The sequence below is a fragment of the Agelaius tricolor genome, unplaced genomic scaffold (assembly GCF_023055355.1).
Source record: "Agelaius tricolor isolate 1412-34295 unplaced genomic scaffold, bAgeTri1.0.p SCAF_32, whole genome shotgun sequence".
Classification (NCBI taxonomy): Eukaryota; Metazoa; Chordata; class Aves; order Passeriformes; family Icteridae; genus Agelaius; species Agelaius tricolor.
The window spans coordinates 6,299,732-6,313,673 of record NW_027269292.1 but is presented as its reverse complement, the minus strand read 5'-3'; the positions used below and the strand labels follow the sequence as shown (position 1 = coordinate 6,313,673).

General features: G+C 50.1%; 1 protein-coding gene across 2 annotated transcripts in view; it reads left to right on the top strand.

Annotated features, from left to right (window-relative positions):
* The window catches only part of RPTOR (regulatory associated protein of MTOR complex 1), a 108,928-nt gene that overhangs the window by 25,953 nt on the left and 69,033 nt on the right, over positions 1-13,942 (top strand). For both annotated transcript variants that reach the window (XM_071451539.1, XM_071451538.1), the window contains exons 4-7: positions 2,036-2,194; positions 4,685-4,831; positions 6,986-7,161; positions 12,276-12,335. In XM_071451539.1, coding sequence (XP_071307640.1) covers positions 2,036-2,194; positions 4,685-4,831; positions 6,986-7,161; positions 12,276-12,335 — 542 coding nt within the window. The remainder of the gene's footprint in view (positions 1-2,035; positions 2,195-4,684; positions 4,832-6,985; positions 7,162-12,275; positions 12,336-13,942) is intronic.

Here is a 13,942-nt window from a genome sequence, read left to right as displayed (position 1 = left end):
CAGACTGTGCTTATTCACAGCTCCCTCCCTCCTTTCCATTCCCTCCTCCTCGTGTTTCTCCAGGCCCAAATGATCTGTTTGCAGTGTGGAAATTGAGATCTACAGACTTTAGTTTTGGAGTCTGAATCCACCTCCATTAACTGCGAGCTGTGTTTAATATTGATGCTCCAGGGACGTGAGGAGGGATGGAATGAGCCTGTTCTCCTGAGGGAAAAAAGCTGAAATTCCCCAGCACTCTGCTTTGGGTGGCTGCTGGAGCTGCCAGCAGCCAGGCTGGGATTTAAGGGGCACATTTTTGCAAATCAGTGTCTTCATCACTGCTCTGCGTGGAGAGAGGAGGAGGTGGAGGCTCCGTGGGAAGATTAATGCAGCCTCTGGGCTTTCCTGAGTGCTGAGGTTCCCAGAAAGGATGAGGGTGTCACATCACTGCTTCTTGCTTCATATTTTTCCTCCTTTTGCTTGCTTTTCTTGGGTGTTGCCATCATTAAATGCTGCCATTCATTGTTCCCTCTCCCCTGCTGGCTGGAGACTCTGGCTGTTAATTGAGCAGCACTGTATCTCCTCTTCAGGCTTCTCTGATAAACAATTTGAGTCCTTCATCCTCTTTTCCTGTGACATTTTAACATTTTCTCATCTTTGGCTGTCGCAGAGAAAAACCTAAAAAGCCCAAATTTCTGCAGCTTTGGTTTGTAAACAGGCTCCCAATGGCAGCTCTTGGAGAGGTGTGTTTGTCCTGCTCTTAAACTTGGGCCTTTATTTCACCACATCAGATTGAAGGTTTTTATTGTGATTCTGGGGTTTCAGTCTCTGCAGAGACTGAAAGAAGATAGAAAGAGCCAGGTTTTTGTCTTTCAAAGGACAGTTGAAAGACTTTCTGTTATTATTTGGCCTTACTTCAAAAAAATGCACTTTTGAGCGTGACAAACCAGCTCCTACCTGGCTGTCTTGAACTCAGCCAAGCTAAGAGGGGTTTGAAGCATTGGGGTTTTTGCCAGTTTGATTTTCCCTCCATCCTCCAAAGTGCCCTGAGTTTGGTGCTCATGGGAGCAGTAACAGGGTGTCCACAGGCACAGCTGGGGGAATACATCAGTTTTTTCCCAAGGCAAAGGGCAGTTTCCAAGGGCTCTCCATCACTTTTCTCCCTTCTTACCCAACTGCGTGAATGTCAAATTCCTGGGCCTTTTGTGTCCTTTTGTCTAAAGAATGGTGTCAACCTATACAATTTTCTCTCTTCAAGAGAGGGAATTTATTCAGTTGGAGGTGTAGAGGGTGTGAATTGGAGGATTAGGTCAGGGGTTACTTGTGAGAGTGGCTAATGCTGAAACAGATTTCCCCTTCCTAAGGCTTTTTGACTATTAATAACTGAAAAGTGAGTGAGCTGGGTGGGAGCTGGGGGCTGTGCTGAGCTCCCTCCAGCCTGTGCTGTTGGTGTGTGTGGGTCCCACAGCAGCAGACACACTCTGTTCATCCAGCCCCACTGCCAATGTTCTGTCTTTGCTTTCCCAAAGCAGCCAGCTCCTATCCACACTGCTGCTGATGCCTGGAGGGGGGACCTGCAACAGAGGCTGGACAGAGTTAAAGAATAAAGTAAGGATTTATGGACAGGTCTCAAAGGATCCACCTTGGGCAACACAAGAGCCCAGCCAGGGCTGCACCCAAGATGGATGATGGGTCACGAGTTTTCCCACTTTTATAAGTTTTGGTCCATGTCCATATTGGGATTAATTGTCCCATTACAGCTCCAGGTTCTGCAGTCCCATCCTCCCAGATTGCTCTCCTCAATTCCCTGTTGTTTGCAGTTTTTGGGCCTTTTTGTTGTTTAGGCTTTTTGGGGCTGAAGCTGCAGCGGTGTCCTTGGTTCAGGGGCTGGAGAAGGATTGTTCTGTGTGACTGAGCTGTGAGGAGAACTGCTGACACCTTATGTGAAATTCAGAGTTACAAACCAGTGCAGTGCAGAGCCCGGGAATACAACAGCTCCAACTGCAGGCCCCGTTAGCCCGGGCTGTGAGCAGTGACCGTGTCCCTGCTGTCCCAGGCCAGGTACAAGCAGAGCCTGGACCCCACGGTGGACGAGGTGAAGAAGCTGTGCACGTCCCTGCGCCGCAACGCCAAGGAGGAGCGCGTGCTGTTCCACTACAACGGGCACGGCGTGCCCCGGCCCACCGTCAACGGGGAGATCTGGGTCTTCAACAAGGTGGGTGTGCCAGCCCTGCACTCACACTGCTCTGGCATGGGGGGAGCCTAAAGCCCGTCCAGTGCCACCCCTGCCATGGCAGGGACACCCCCACTGCCCCACGGTGTCCAAGCCCTGATGTCCAGCCTGGCCTTGGGCACTGCCAGGGATGCAGGGCAGCCACAGCTGCTCTGGGCATCTGTGCCAGGGCCTCAGCACCTTCACTTGTGGTAAAAAGCAGACAGGACTCAGTTTCTTCATGAAGGAAAAGCATGTATTTGCATTGTTTATGTTTATAAATATGAGTTATTTGGGGGTGTTTGTTAAGATGGAAGACAAGGAACAAGATCCTTCTTATTTCCAGAAAGGGAGCTGTGGGCACTTCACTCTGTTGAAGGCAGCTTCCTTGGTTTTAATTTTAATGGATCATTTGGAAAGTTGCACAGAAGCTAAAGCTGTGATGAATTTATAGGAAATTTTAGAAGGTACCATGTTAAACTTCATTGGTGAGCAATACAGTGAAACTTAGTTTATTGGTTGGTAAGGGCTATTGTGTATGTCTATCAAATTTTGTTTTTCTAGATGTGTTTACATATTTTCTTCACAGATTCTTATGGGCCAGATTTCTTGTTTTTGCAGGTGTTGTTGTATCAGTAAGGAGTAATGTTCTAGTTTAGTTGCTGTCTCCTGAGCAAATCTCAACGTGGCTTCAAAAGGAGAAAAATCAACCTGCCCCTACTTCAGACACGTTTATTCTGACACTTTGAGGAGCTTCTCTGCACATTTTAAATATCTCTGATTGCTCACCAAACAACTGGGAATGAAATCTGTTCACCAGCAGTTTCCAGTTGAGCTGTGGTTGTGGGAAGGGGCACAGAGGGATGGTGGGAGCAGTGCTGGAGCAGGGACTTCTCCTCTAGGGAACAAACTGTGTGTCCAGCCCAGCGTGGCAGCAGCACCAAAGCATCACCTTCCACTCTGCTTTAACACCCCTTCTTGCTTCAAACGGCCTCATTTACATATCATTAGCAAATTTGATGTTTTATGTGACCCCCACAGTAGAGTTGGAACATAAAATTCTTCTGCTTGGAAATACCACAGTATTAATCAGAGCTATAATCTAATCTCAGCTGGAGCAAGATGCCTTGGAAATGTAAAGGTAAAACAATGCCTGCCCATAAAATGTCCTTGATGGGATGTGTCAGAGCAGGTTTTTATGTGGAACTTCCTGGGCTTGGAGTGTGCCTCACATGAGGGGTGACCTTAAGAAAGGCTGTGCTGAGGACGGGCTGTTCGTGCCTCATCCCACCCCGCAGTGATTCGCAGAGCTCCAGCTCCCTAAAACTTCAGCTTTTATCAACAAATTTCCCTATTCACTTTAATGAACCAACCCAAACCGTTATATATGGGCAAAACTGGGTTTGGAAATGCCTTACCCCTCCCTGCCTTACATAACACATGGTTTATGATACCTCCTGTCTTTATCGACGCTGATACGTGCCCTTGAAAATTTGATTTTTGTAGAAAGTTTACTGGTTTTATTACAGCTATTTTAAGTCTCTTGAATTTAAATGAGAGTTATGATCCCATCCATCATCCTGCTGATGTTAATAAGAACATCACAGCTTTTCCTGAGGATTTTGGGCTGAGCTTAGGCTTGGAGGAACACCAGGTTACTCTCCTCTGCCTGCAGCTGAAAAGGATCCTGCTGGCAGCCACTGGATGTTTGATGGTGACTCTTTGCAGGCAGGAATCTGTGGTTTATATTTTCAGCTCGCTTGGTCCAGGATTGGCTCCTCAGAGCTGGTTTTAAGTGGCTGATTTTTATCCTCTTGCCTCCAGTTATTTGGGGGCGTTCGTTAAGATGGAAGACAAGGAACAGGATCCTTCTTATTTCCAGAAAGGGAACTGTGGGCACCTCACTCTGTTGAAGGCAGCTTTGTTGGTTTTAATTTTAATGGATCATTTGGAAAGTTGCACAGAAGCTAAAGCTGTAATAAAATTATGAAGCATCTCGTTAGGCTCAGGCAGGGTAGTGCTGATGGGCTGCAGGGGCTTAATTAGCCATCCTGATTTATTGATGGGGTTTTCAGTTTAAGATGTTTGATGTTAAATTAAAGACAGCTGGTTTGCATCCTTTATCGGTGTTGCAGAAATTTGGGATAAAATTGGACTATTAAATGCTGTTTGGAGTTGTTAGCACATATCAGAGCTCTAAATATCTGATACTGAAAACTCTTGGCAAAGTTTTGGGATTTTTTTTTTTTTAGAGTTGGGTGTTTCAAATAATGCCACAATAAAATCTGCTTGTTGTTTGTGTTGACTTGGGCTCACATCCTCACTATTGGCAGATCCTGACTGAGATTTGTATTCATTAATAAGTCCAGCCTGGGTTTTATTTTGAGCTTTCAGAGTTGGGTTTTGTGGGTGTGTTTTATCACCTCACCCAGTCCAGGCCCTGTTCCTTCCCTGCTGACTGCAGTGGTGCTTTGCTTTCCTCTGCTCCTGCAGAACTACACCCAGTACATCCCCCTGTCCATCTACGACCTGCAGACCTGGATGGGGAGCCCTTCCATCTTCGTCTACGACTGCTCCAACGCCGGCCTCATTGTCAAGTCCTTCAAGCAGTTTGCACTACAGAGAGAGCAGGAGCTGGAGGTGAGAGCTCAGCCTGCTGCCCTTTACTGAGCACAAACCAAGTTCAAGCTTGCTTTGCTGTGTACACTGAAAAATGTGTTTAAAACTGTGTTGGGAGGCAAATTAATTTGCAAATAACTTTGCCACTCTGATCTTTCTGGTTCAGTTTGCTATCCCATTAAACTTGGAATGATTTTTAATACAAGCACTAATTAAATGTTAATGTTAATAGAATCAATTTGGGCCCTAATGGTCTTTTCTGCTGAGATGAATGCTGAGGTGAGAAAGACATCATTTTTTTGGTTGCAAAACTCTGGTATCTGGGGCTGTATTTTGATGCAGTTGTGGTTTTGTGCTGTTGAAGTGAATGCAAAAATGTGGAAGAAGAAAAACCTGATCCACACAGGGATTGTCCTGGTGGTTCCAGTTCTGCAGAGTGTGGAATGTGTTCCCAATGAAAAGCTGTCTTTGGTTGCAAGTGGAATTAGTAATAAATTTATTGAAGCAAATCTGAAATGCAAAGTGGAAGGGAAGAAGTTGGAATGTTCTGTGCAGCCTCCCCCCGCTACCTGTAGCTCCCATTTGTAAATATTTGCTTCTCACACTTCTAGGACACTGGATTAGAAACTCCAGAACTTCAAGGAAGGAATATTAATTAATCAGGCAACTGAGTGTCACAAATACAACCTCCAAACAGATGTTAGGTGTCCCTGCCTGTCAGTCCTTTCCTTTGGAATTCCAGATTTTGGAGATGTTTTAGTGGAGGCTCGCTCTTTGACAGGTGGAAATTCCATTGTACTGGAGAAGACAGCCTGGGATATGCAAATCATTTCATTATTCCTTCTCTTCCATAAAACAATTCCATATTTTGTAACAATGAGAAAGTTCCCATCGTCTGTGGCTTGGGAAGAACGTGAAACTGGCAGACAGGATCAATAGAATTGGTAGCAGGAGTCAGAGAAGGGGGTCTGAATATCCTTCCCCAGGTGTCCCTGTCAGCCTGGGGCTCCACTGGGATATTTTTGGGGTGTTTTGTCCTTTGTTGATCCAATGCTCTCTCCAGCACTGTGGGTTTGGTTTCTCATTCTGCTCCCCAGCAGGCTGAGCAGGTCTGGCTTCACCTTCCCTTGCCCTGCTGCCTTCACCAAGCTCCTTTTGCCCTTGGCTGGTGCCGAGCCCCAGGAGGACTTGGAGGCTGCTGAGGGGGGAGCAGCCCCAGGGACCTCTCTGTGAGGCAGATCCACTGCTCAGGTGGAGTTTGTGCAGGAAAACCTCTGCAAGTCCAGCCAAGGGAGGAGGATGAGCACAAGTGACAAAGTCTTTATTCCAACAAACATTCCATTCCATCTTCTCTGGGATTTATCATCCTGTGGAATATGTGAGGCTCCATGGGACAGCTGCTTTAGTACTGCAGCGCAGGTTAACACTGCCAGTTAATTTGGTTATGAAAATACTTGCAGGGTTATGTGTCTGCTTTTCATTCTGTCCTTAGATTTCATTAACTCCTGGTGCCTGACTGAGGCTGCTGCTCGTGGGGAATAGAGAGCAGAGCCCTGCTAACAGACAGCAGAGTGCTCACGGCGGCACGAGAGCGTGGAGGGGAATTCATTTGGAAAATTATAAATTATCCAATTGTTCAAATTCATGAAGAGTGAAGCAAAGCTGCAACTCATGCTCCAGAGGGGCTGCCAGAGTGATCAGGATAATTGTTCCCCATTTCCCTGCAAGCAGATCAGAGGAGTTTGCTCTTCCTTTAATCTGCCTGAGGGATTCTCACCTCCTGATTCCATATCTTGCCCCAATGAAAAAAAATGCAAAATGTTAGAAAGAAACTTTGGTGACTGAAGTTCACTTTGTTTACCTGGTTCAGAAAGGTGCTGTGAAGATAAATTGTTTTCACTCCCTGAATCATTAGTCTCAAAGATCATATTCTTAGTCAAAATCTTAAATAGGAGAATCCCTGTGCTTTTGGAAAATGGGAATGTTGGTCTGTAGGGCATTTTACAGACTGAGGTTTGGCCTATGGGGTATTTCTGGACTGGCTCTGGACTTAGTTGAGTGCTGTTACTGAGATGTGATTAAAGCTGTGCTGGTGCTGCCGCACTGGCCCCTCTCCCTGGGGTGTTTCCTGACCCTCCCTGCCTCCCCTCTGGGGAATTGCCTTGTTCTCCACAGGTGGCTGCCATCAACCCCAACCACCCCCTTGCCCAGATGCCTCTGCCCCCCTCCATGAAGAACTGCATCCAGCTGGCAGCCTGTGAGGCCAACGAGCTGCTGCCCATGATCCCAGACCTGCCTGCAGACCTGTTCACCTCCTGCCTCACCACCCCCATCAAGATCGCCCTGCGCTGGTGAGTGAGGGCCCCCTGCCCCTGCCTGGGCTTGGGGAGCCCCAAAGCTGCTCCTAAAAGCTGCCCCTGCCCCTGCCTGGGCTTGGGGAGCCCCAAAGCTGCTCCTAAAAGCTGCCCCTGCCCCTGCCTGGGCTTGGGGAGCCCCAAAGCTGCTCCTAAAAGCTCCTCCTGCCCCTGCCTGGGCTTGGGGAGCCCCAAAGCTGCTCCTAAAAGCTGCCCCTGCCCCTGCCTGGGCTTGGGCAGCCCCAAAGCTGCTCCTGACCCAGAGCAACCCTGCAATATTGAACAGCAGGGTTTGAACTGGGCACTGGGGACAGAGGCTTATTAATGAGAGCTAGAAAGGTGAAAATATTGTTATCTTCTACTTATTGTGTTTTAGTTTCCAGCTCAATATCTAGGTTTGCTCAGATTAAGGGGGTTACTGATCTGGGAATTAAATATTTGCTTCCTCAGAGAGCAGGGATGGTACACAGTGCAATACAGCTCTCTGCAAACTGTCCTTTGCACAAATCACATTCCAAATATTGCAGTTGCTGTAAATAATGCAGTAGCTCTAAACAGTGCTGGAGTGAGAGGAAGGGAGTGATAAACCAGGGAAAGATGTTCTGGAATGACAGCCCAAGTTAATTAGGCAGGAAGTTAGAAAAGGCTGCTCCAGAGAGCAGGAGCTTTCCAAGAGCAGAGCTCACCCAACACCAGGGACCTGAGAGTGGAGCCCCCAGAGCTCAGAGGCTCCATTCCCAGAGGCTCCATTCCCAGAGGCTCCATTCCCAGAGGCTCCATTCCCAGAGGCCCTTCCAGCTGCTCCTCTCAAGTTTGTGCCTGGTCCAGAATGGAAAAACTCCAGGGCATTTGCTGGGCAGGGTTTGAACAGGCAGAAGCCCACAGACACTGCAGGTGGTGGTCAGAAATTGTCACCACAGCTCCAAGAGTTACTCACTGCCCTTTGGGGATATTTGTAATAAATCACAATTCTTTAAACCCTTTCTGTTTCACATCAGCAGCAAACTGAGCGAGTTCCTGTGGCCAGGCTCTGGCTTGGGTGTGTGAAGTCTGTAGGAGAGGTTTTCTGGTGGGTTTTGTTTGTTAGATATGCTAAGAAAGGTTTTTTTGGGATACTGTGATCTGCTCAGGAATTTCCTGTTCCTCATCTCCATGGGAACGTGGCTGAGGGGCTGAGCAGGGCAGGGTCTGCACAGGCCACACCTGCACGAGCATGGGAGATCCTCTGAGCTGTCTCAGGGTGTTTGACAGGAAAGGTGTTTGTAAAACTGCTCAGGGCAAGGGTTTAAACGCCTCAGCTGGAAGGTGCCAAGGGAGCTCCTGGGTAGTGAAGAATTTCCTCCTATTTCCAATGCAGTGATGGTGTGGTGTTCACTGCACTCTCAGGAATTTCATTCTCTGATGAAGGTTATGCTCCTTTTGTGTTCCCACAAAAGGAACACAAAAGGAGCATAACCTCGTGTTGATTGGCATTGTTGCAGGTGTGGTTTTATCCATGCAATCCTGTAAATAATAAGTGCTGCTGTGGATCATTGGTTTTTGCTGATGTTAAACACAACAAATGCAAAACCAGACCCTCTGCTGCATTCTGAGAGTTTGAGCCAAGCTGTGTTGATGTCCTAAAGCTGTTAACCAAAAATCAACACAGAGACCTTTGCCATTAAAACTTCCCTTTTCCTTCATCTCAGCCCTTTTCCTGAAGCTGACCCAGAACCCTGTGGAACTGCTTTTGAAATACAACATTTGTGCAGCTCCAGACTGGCACTCTAATGAGGTTTCATACAGGGAATTTATGGGCAAATGGAAGCTTGGATAAACGTTTATCCATCCCATGTTGTTCTCTGTAGCAAAGTCACTGAAGGACAAAATCCCTCATCAGCTGGGGCTGCAGCTGCAGCCACTTCTGTGTAATTCCAGGGGAAGTGAAGCTGCTGCTGGGAGGAGAAGCACAGGTCAGCCAAGCCCTTGGGATGTGGGGCAGGGAGCTGCTGGTGCCAGGCTGCGGTTCCAGGAGCCTGGAGGGTGCCTTGGCCCTGTGGATGCTCATTGTCCTTGTGTGTGTGGCGGCCGCTGACGTGTCCCGCACGGATCTGCAGCTATAAAAAGCTCCGGGTGAGGCAGGCTGGCAGCTAAGCTGCAGGGATTGTTAATCCTGCCGGATCCGGCTGCCGGGAGGCAGGCAGGGGTGGTGAGGAGCGTTTGCAGCTCTGCCTCAGGGGCTCCGGAGCACAGGCAGCTCCCTGGAGGCTGAGCTCAGGGCTGACTCATGTGCCATCGCTCCTGGAAGGTGACAACGAGCTGAGCCACACGCTGAGCTCATCCAGGGCCTGGGGGCTGTGGGGTCCCGGCCGTACAGAGGGGTGGGATCCTAGAAAGGGCTGGAAAACCCCAAAGGGAAAGGAGCAGAGCCCTGGGGGGCTGCTCAGCCTGGGGAGTTGGAGATGAGCACTTTGTCCTCCAGAAGGCACAGCCAGCATGGGAAGGGCACCAGGAAGGACCAGAGCTGTGCCTGCTGCTGCTCTGTTGAAGGTGTTTTGTGGGGCTTCCCCATATGTATTCAGTTTGCATTTCTGCTTGAGGTTTTGGGGTCAACTCAGTCAATCCCGTGTCCCACATTGGTTTAGACAAACTATGCTGTGTTTCAGAATATTCCCATGATACTGAGCACCATTTCCTGCATTTCTGGGTTTGGGCTGGGAGGGACCTGAAAGCCCATCCAGTGCCACCCCCTGCCATGGGCAGGGACACCTCCCACTGCCCCAGGCTGCTCCAAGCCCTGTCCAACCTGGTCTTTGAGGTTTATCATCTCTGATTTGGGAATATCAGCACCTTCCACTGCCCCAGGCTGCTTCAAGTCCTCTCCAACCTGGTCTTTGAGGTTTATCTTCTCTAATTTGGGAATATCAGCACTTTCCACTGCCCTAGGCTGCTCCTAGCTCTATCCAAGCTGGCCTGGGACACTCCAGGGCCACCACCCTGCTTTGGGGGCAGCAGATGTCACCCTGCAGAGCTGTGCTGCTCTCGTGGTCCTTCCAGGCACCACCAGAAGGGTTAAACTCTCCAGCCTCATCCAGAGACCTGGCTTTGCCAGCCTGACTCTGCCTGGGGCTGTTTAGGAGGGAATTTCCCTGCATGGCTCTGTAATGCATTGTCATAAGAATTTTATATTTCAGCAGATTGCACAGGGATCCCACTGCAGGTTCCTGGGATCTTTATGGCTTCTCTTTCTGCTGGATGACACACACATCAGGAGAACAGCCTGGGGACCAGGAGCTTCCCAGAGCCTGTCCCAGTCCTGAGCTCCAGTGGATCCCCCTCAGGCAGGGGATGCCACAGGGAAACTGGAGAGGTGCTCAGGATCTCAGAAATGAGCTCTGCATGTCTTGTTTTTAATAAGTAATTGTTCTCCCCTTGATCTGGGGAGAAACCCTTTGGACATGGATAATGTGGCTCTGGAGAGATGAGGGAGATGGGAGTGCTGGGCAGCTGGGCCCTTGGTGTCCCCAGAGTGGGGGAAATGAGATGCACTGAGGGGCACTTTCCTCCTGAAACAGCAGGGAGGGGGTTCCTGAGGGGCTGGGGCGCTGGGCTGGGGATGTGGGGCTGTCAGAGGAAGCCATTCCAAGCTGGAATTGCTGGGTTTCCATCCTGGAGCTGTCAGGGGAAGCCATTCCAAGCTGGAATTGCTGGGTTTCCATCCTGGAGCTGCTGCCCTGTGCTCCCAGGAGGGCTGGAGGAGGGGGCAGCTCCCCCCTTCCCACACACTCTGCTTGAGCAGCTCTGGGGATTTTCCAGGCACTGCTGACAGGACTGCATTTCCAGGGCTGCTGTTCCTGGAGTAGTGGGATTTGTAAGGCTGAGGAAATGGAGTCAGCAGTTTTTTAATGGAATAACAGAGGTGTCTGAACCTGACGTGTTCCTCCCATCCCTGCCCTCCGTGCCCTAATCCCAGGGAAGCCCCAGGCAAGGCTGAGCACTACCCCAGCAGCACAGCCACAGCCTCCCTGCTCTGTCCTGCTGCTCCCAGAGCTGAGCACTACCCCAGCAGCACAGCCACAGCCTCCCTGCTCTGTCCTGCTGTTCCCAGAGCTGAGCACTATCCCAGCACCACAGCCACAGCCTCCCTGCTCTGTCCTGCAGCGCCCAGAGCCCAGAGCTGAGCACTATTCCAGCAGCACAACCACAACCCTCCCTGCTCTGTCCTGCAGCTCCCAGAGCTGAGCATTACCCCAGCAGCACAGCCACAGCCTCCCTGCTCTGTCCTGCAGCTCCCAGAGCTGAGCACTACCCCAGCAGCACAGCCACAGCCTCCCTGCTCTGTCCTGCAGCTCCCAGAGCTGAGCATTACCCCAGCAGCACCACAACCCTCCCTGCTCTGTCCTGCAGCTCCCAGAGCTGAGCATTACCCCAGCAGCACCACAACCCTCCCTGCTCTGTCCTGCTGTTCCCAGAGCTGAGCATTACCCCAGCAGCACAACCACAGCCTCCCTGCTCTGTCCTGCAGCTCCCAGAGCTGAGCATTACCCCAGCAGCACAGCCACAGCCTCCCTGCTCTGTCCTGCAGCTCCCAGAGCTGAGCATTACCCCAGCAGCACCACAACCCTCCCTGCTCTGTCCTGCAGCTCCCAGAGCTGAGCATTACCCCAGCAGCACCACAACCCTCCCTGCTCTGTCCTGCTGTTCCCAGAGCTGAGCATTACCCCAGCAGCACAGCCACAGCCTCCCTGCTCTGTCCTGCAGCTCCCAGAGCTGAGCACTACCCCAGCAGCACCACAACCCTCCCTGCTCTGTCCTGCAGCTCCCAGGGGCTGTGCTGGATGCTGGGAACCCTTTTCCCCCTGTGTGCTGTTACACTTGTCACCCTGACAGCTACAGTGGCCCAGTTGTGACACCTGGCGATGGAAACGGCCCCAGAATCAGCAGGGTGACAAATGGGTGACAAATGCCGAGGGCCTGGCTCGGCTCTGATCACACCGTGCTGAGGTTCCCTGCCCAAAGAGCATTTTAAAAGCAGAAGCAGTGCAGTGCATAGCCCTCCTCCTGCCTCCTCCCCACAGAGCCTGGTCATTAAGCACTCAATTAGCGTGCTCTGTTTTATTGTCTCTCCCCAGGTTCTGCATGCAGAAGAGCGTCAGGCTGGTGCCAGGAGTCACGCTGGATTTAATAGAGAAGTAAGTCAAGCTTTGTGTGTACTGGTGTGTCCTGGAAGGGCTCCGGGGAGCAGAAATCTGGGTGTGAGAAGTGTAAATTCTTCCCTGAGCTCCCTGGTGCTCAGAGAGGGCTGCACAGTGCGGGGGCACCCTGATCAGCAATGGGGTGAGCTCACAGCAGCTCCCATTTCCTGAGCCATTTTGGCATGTTTGCAATCAGCTGAGGTTCAAAAAGCCTCTCAGTGCTGCCAGCCCTTCCACAGAGGTGTGTTGGGTTAGCCAGGTTCAGCAGCAGTGTTGAGGGTTTTAATTGTGTTAATTTTATATGGGAAAAATTGGTTCTGTCCTCTCAGCTGGGGAGAGTGAGTGATTATCTGTATAAAGCTGCATCTCAGGGGCACTCATTGGAGCAAAATAAAAATACAGTTTACAACTGACAGAGCAGAGACAAGCCCTGTCTCAGAGGAGCTGTCAGAGAGGTTTTCAGGGAGAGGATTCACCACTGGGTGTTGCTTCCTCTGAAAGCTCTGGGGAAATGGTGCTGGGCTTTGGGTTTCTTGTGGCCTCGAGGAGATGGAAAGCAGGAAGGAAAACCTCCTTGGGGCCGAGTGCCAGAGGGGTGCACAGGTTTGGGGCTGAGGAGGAGACTCAGGACACCTCAGGCCACTGCATAAACAATGGCTGTGGTAAGTTAATTAATTTACAATTGCTACAAGAGTGTCTCTAATCAGAGACGTGGTGAGGTCACTGAAGGTCTGAGGCAGCTCTGACTCAGCCTCACAGAGCACTTGGATCTTAAATCCTCTTTGAATAAAGGTTTCCTGGCAGAAATGGGTTTTTGTTCAGGCTCTTGGTCTGTCTGTGCCACAGCACACGTGTGTGCCAGCAGCAGCTTCCTGTGGATATCAAATATTTAAACCTCATCATCTTCCTCTGCTCCTTCTATCAATTATGGAAAACACAGATTTTTATTACAGTCTTGAGACAGAGCTGGAATAATTCCTGGATTGCCTACGTGTATATTGTAATTTATAATTCAGTTGTCTTTAAAAATGGGGAAGGAGTTTATATTGCAATTAAGCTGCAGACTTTGAGGCTAAATGAAGCTGCACCTTCTCTGAAGGGCTCCAATTTCCAATTATCCAGGCTCAGCCCATGTCCTGATGAGGGAACGTGGGGTGGGTCCTGATGTGCATTTCCATCACAGATCTTCTGAGATGGAGCCAAACAATGCCTTAGCTTAGAAATAAAAATCTTTGCTGGAGCCAGACAGCAAAATACAAAGGAGTTTTGGTGGATTGTTGGGAATTTGGGAACTTCTGGCTGCCACCTGATGAGGCTTTTGTTGGCAGCATCTCTGTCCATGTTCCTCCTGCCTTGGGGGCACTTTTCTCTTTGATCCCAAGGCTTCAGATCATCTGTGCTGGAGGTGTGGCTGCTGAGTGACACGGGCTGGGCTTTGTTCTGCTTTCAGAAAGTTTGGGAAAAACCTAAGGAATGGTTTGTGGGAATGGATCCCTGGCAATGGGAATCCAAAGCTGGGTGCCAAGGATTGGGGATGTACAAGATGCTTTAATCTCTGTTGCTGCACTGGGCTCCCCTCTCCCAAAATCCCCCCCCAGGGCAGC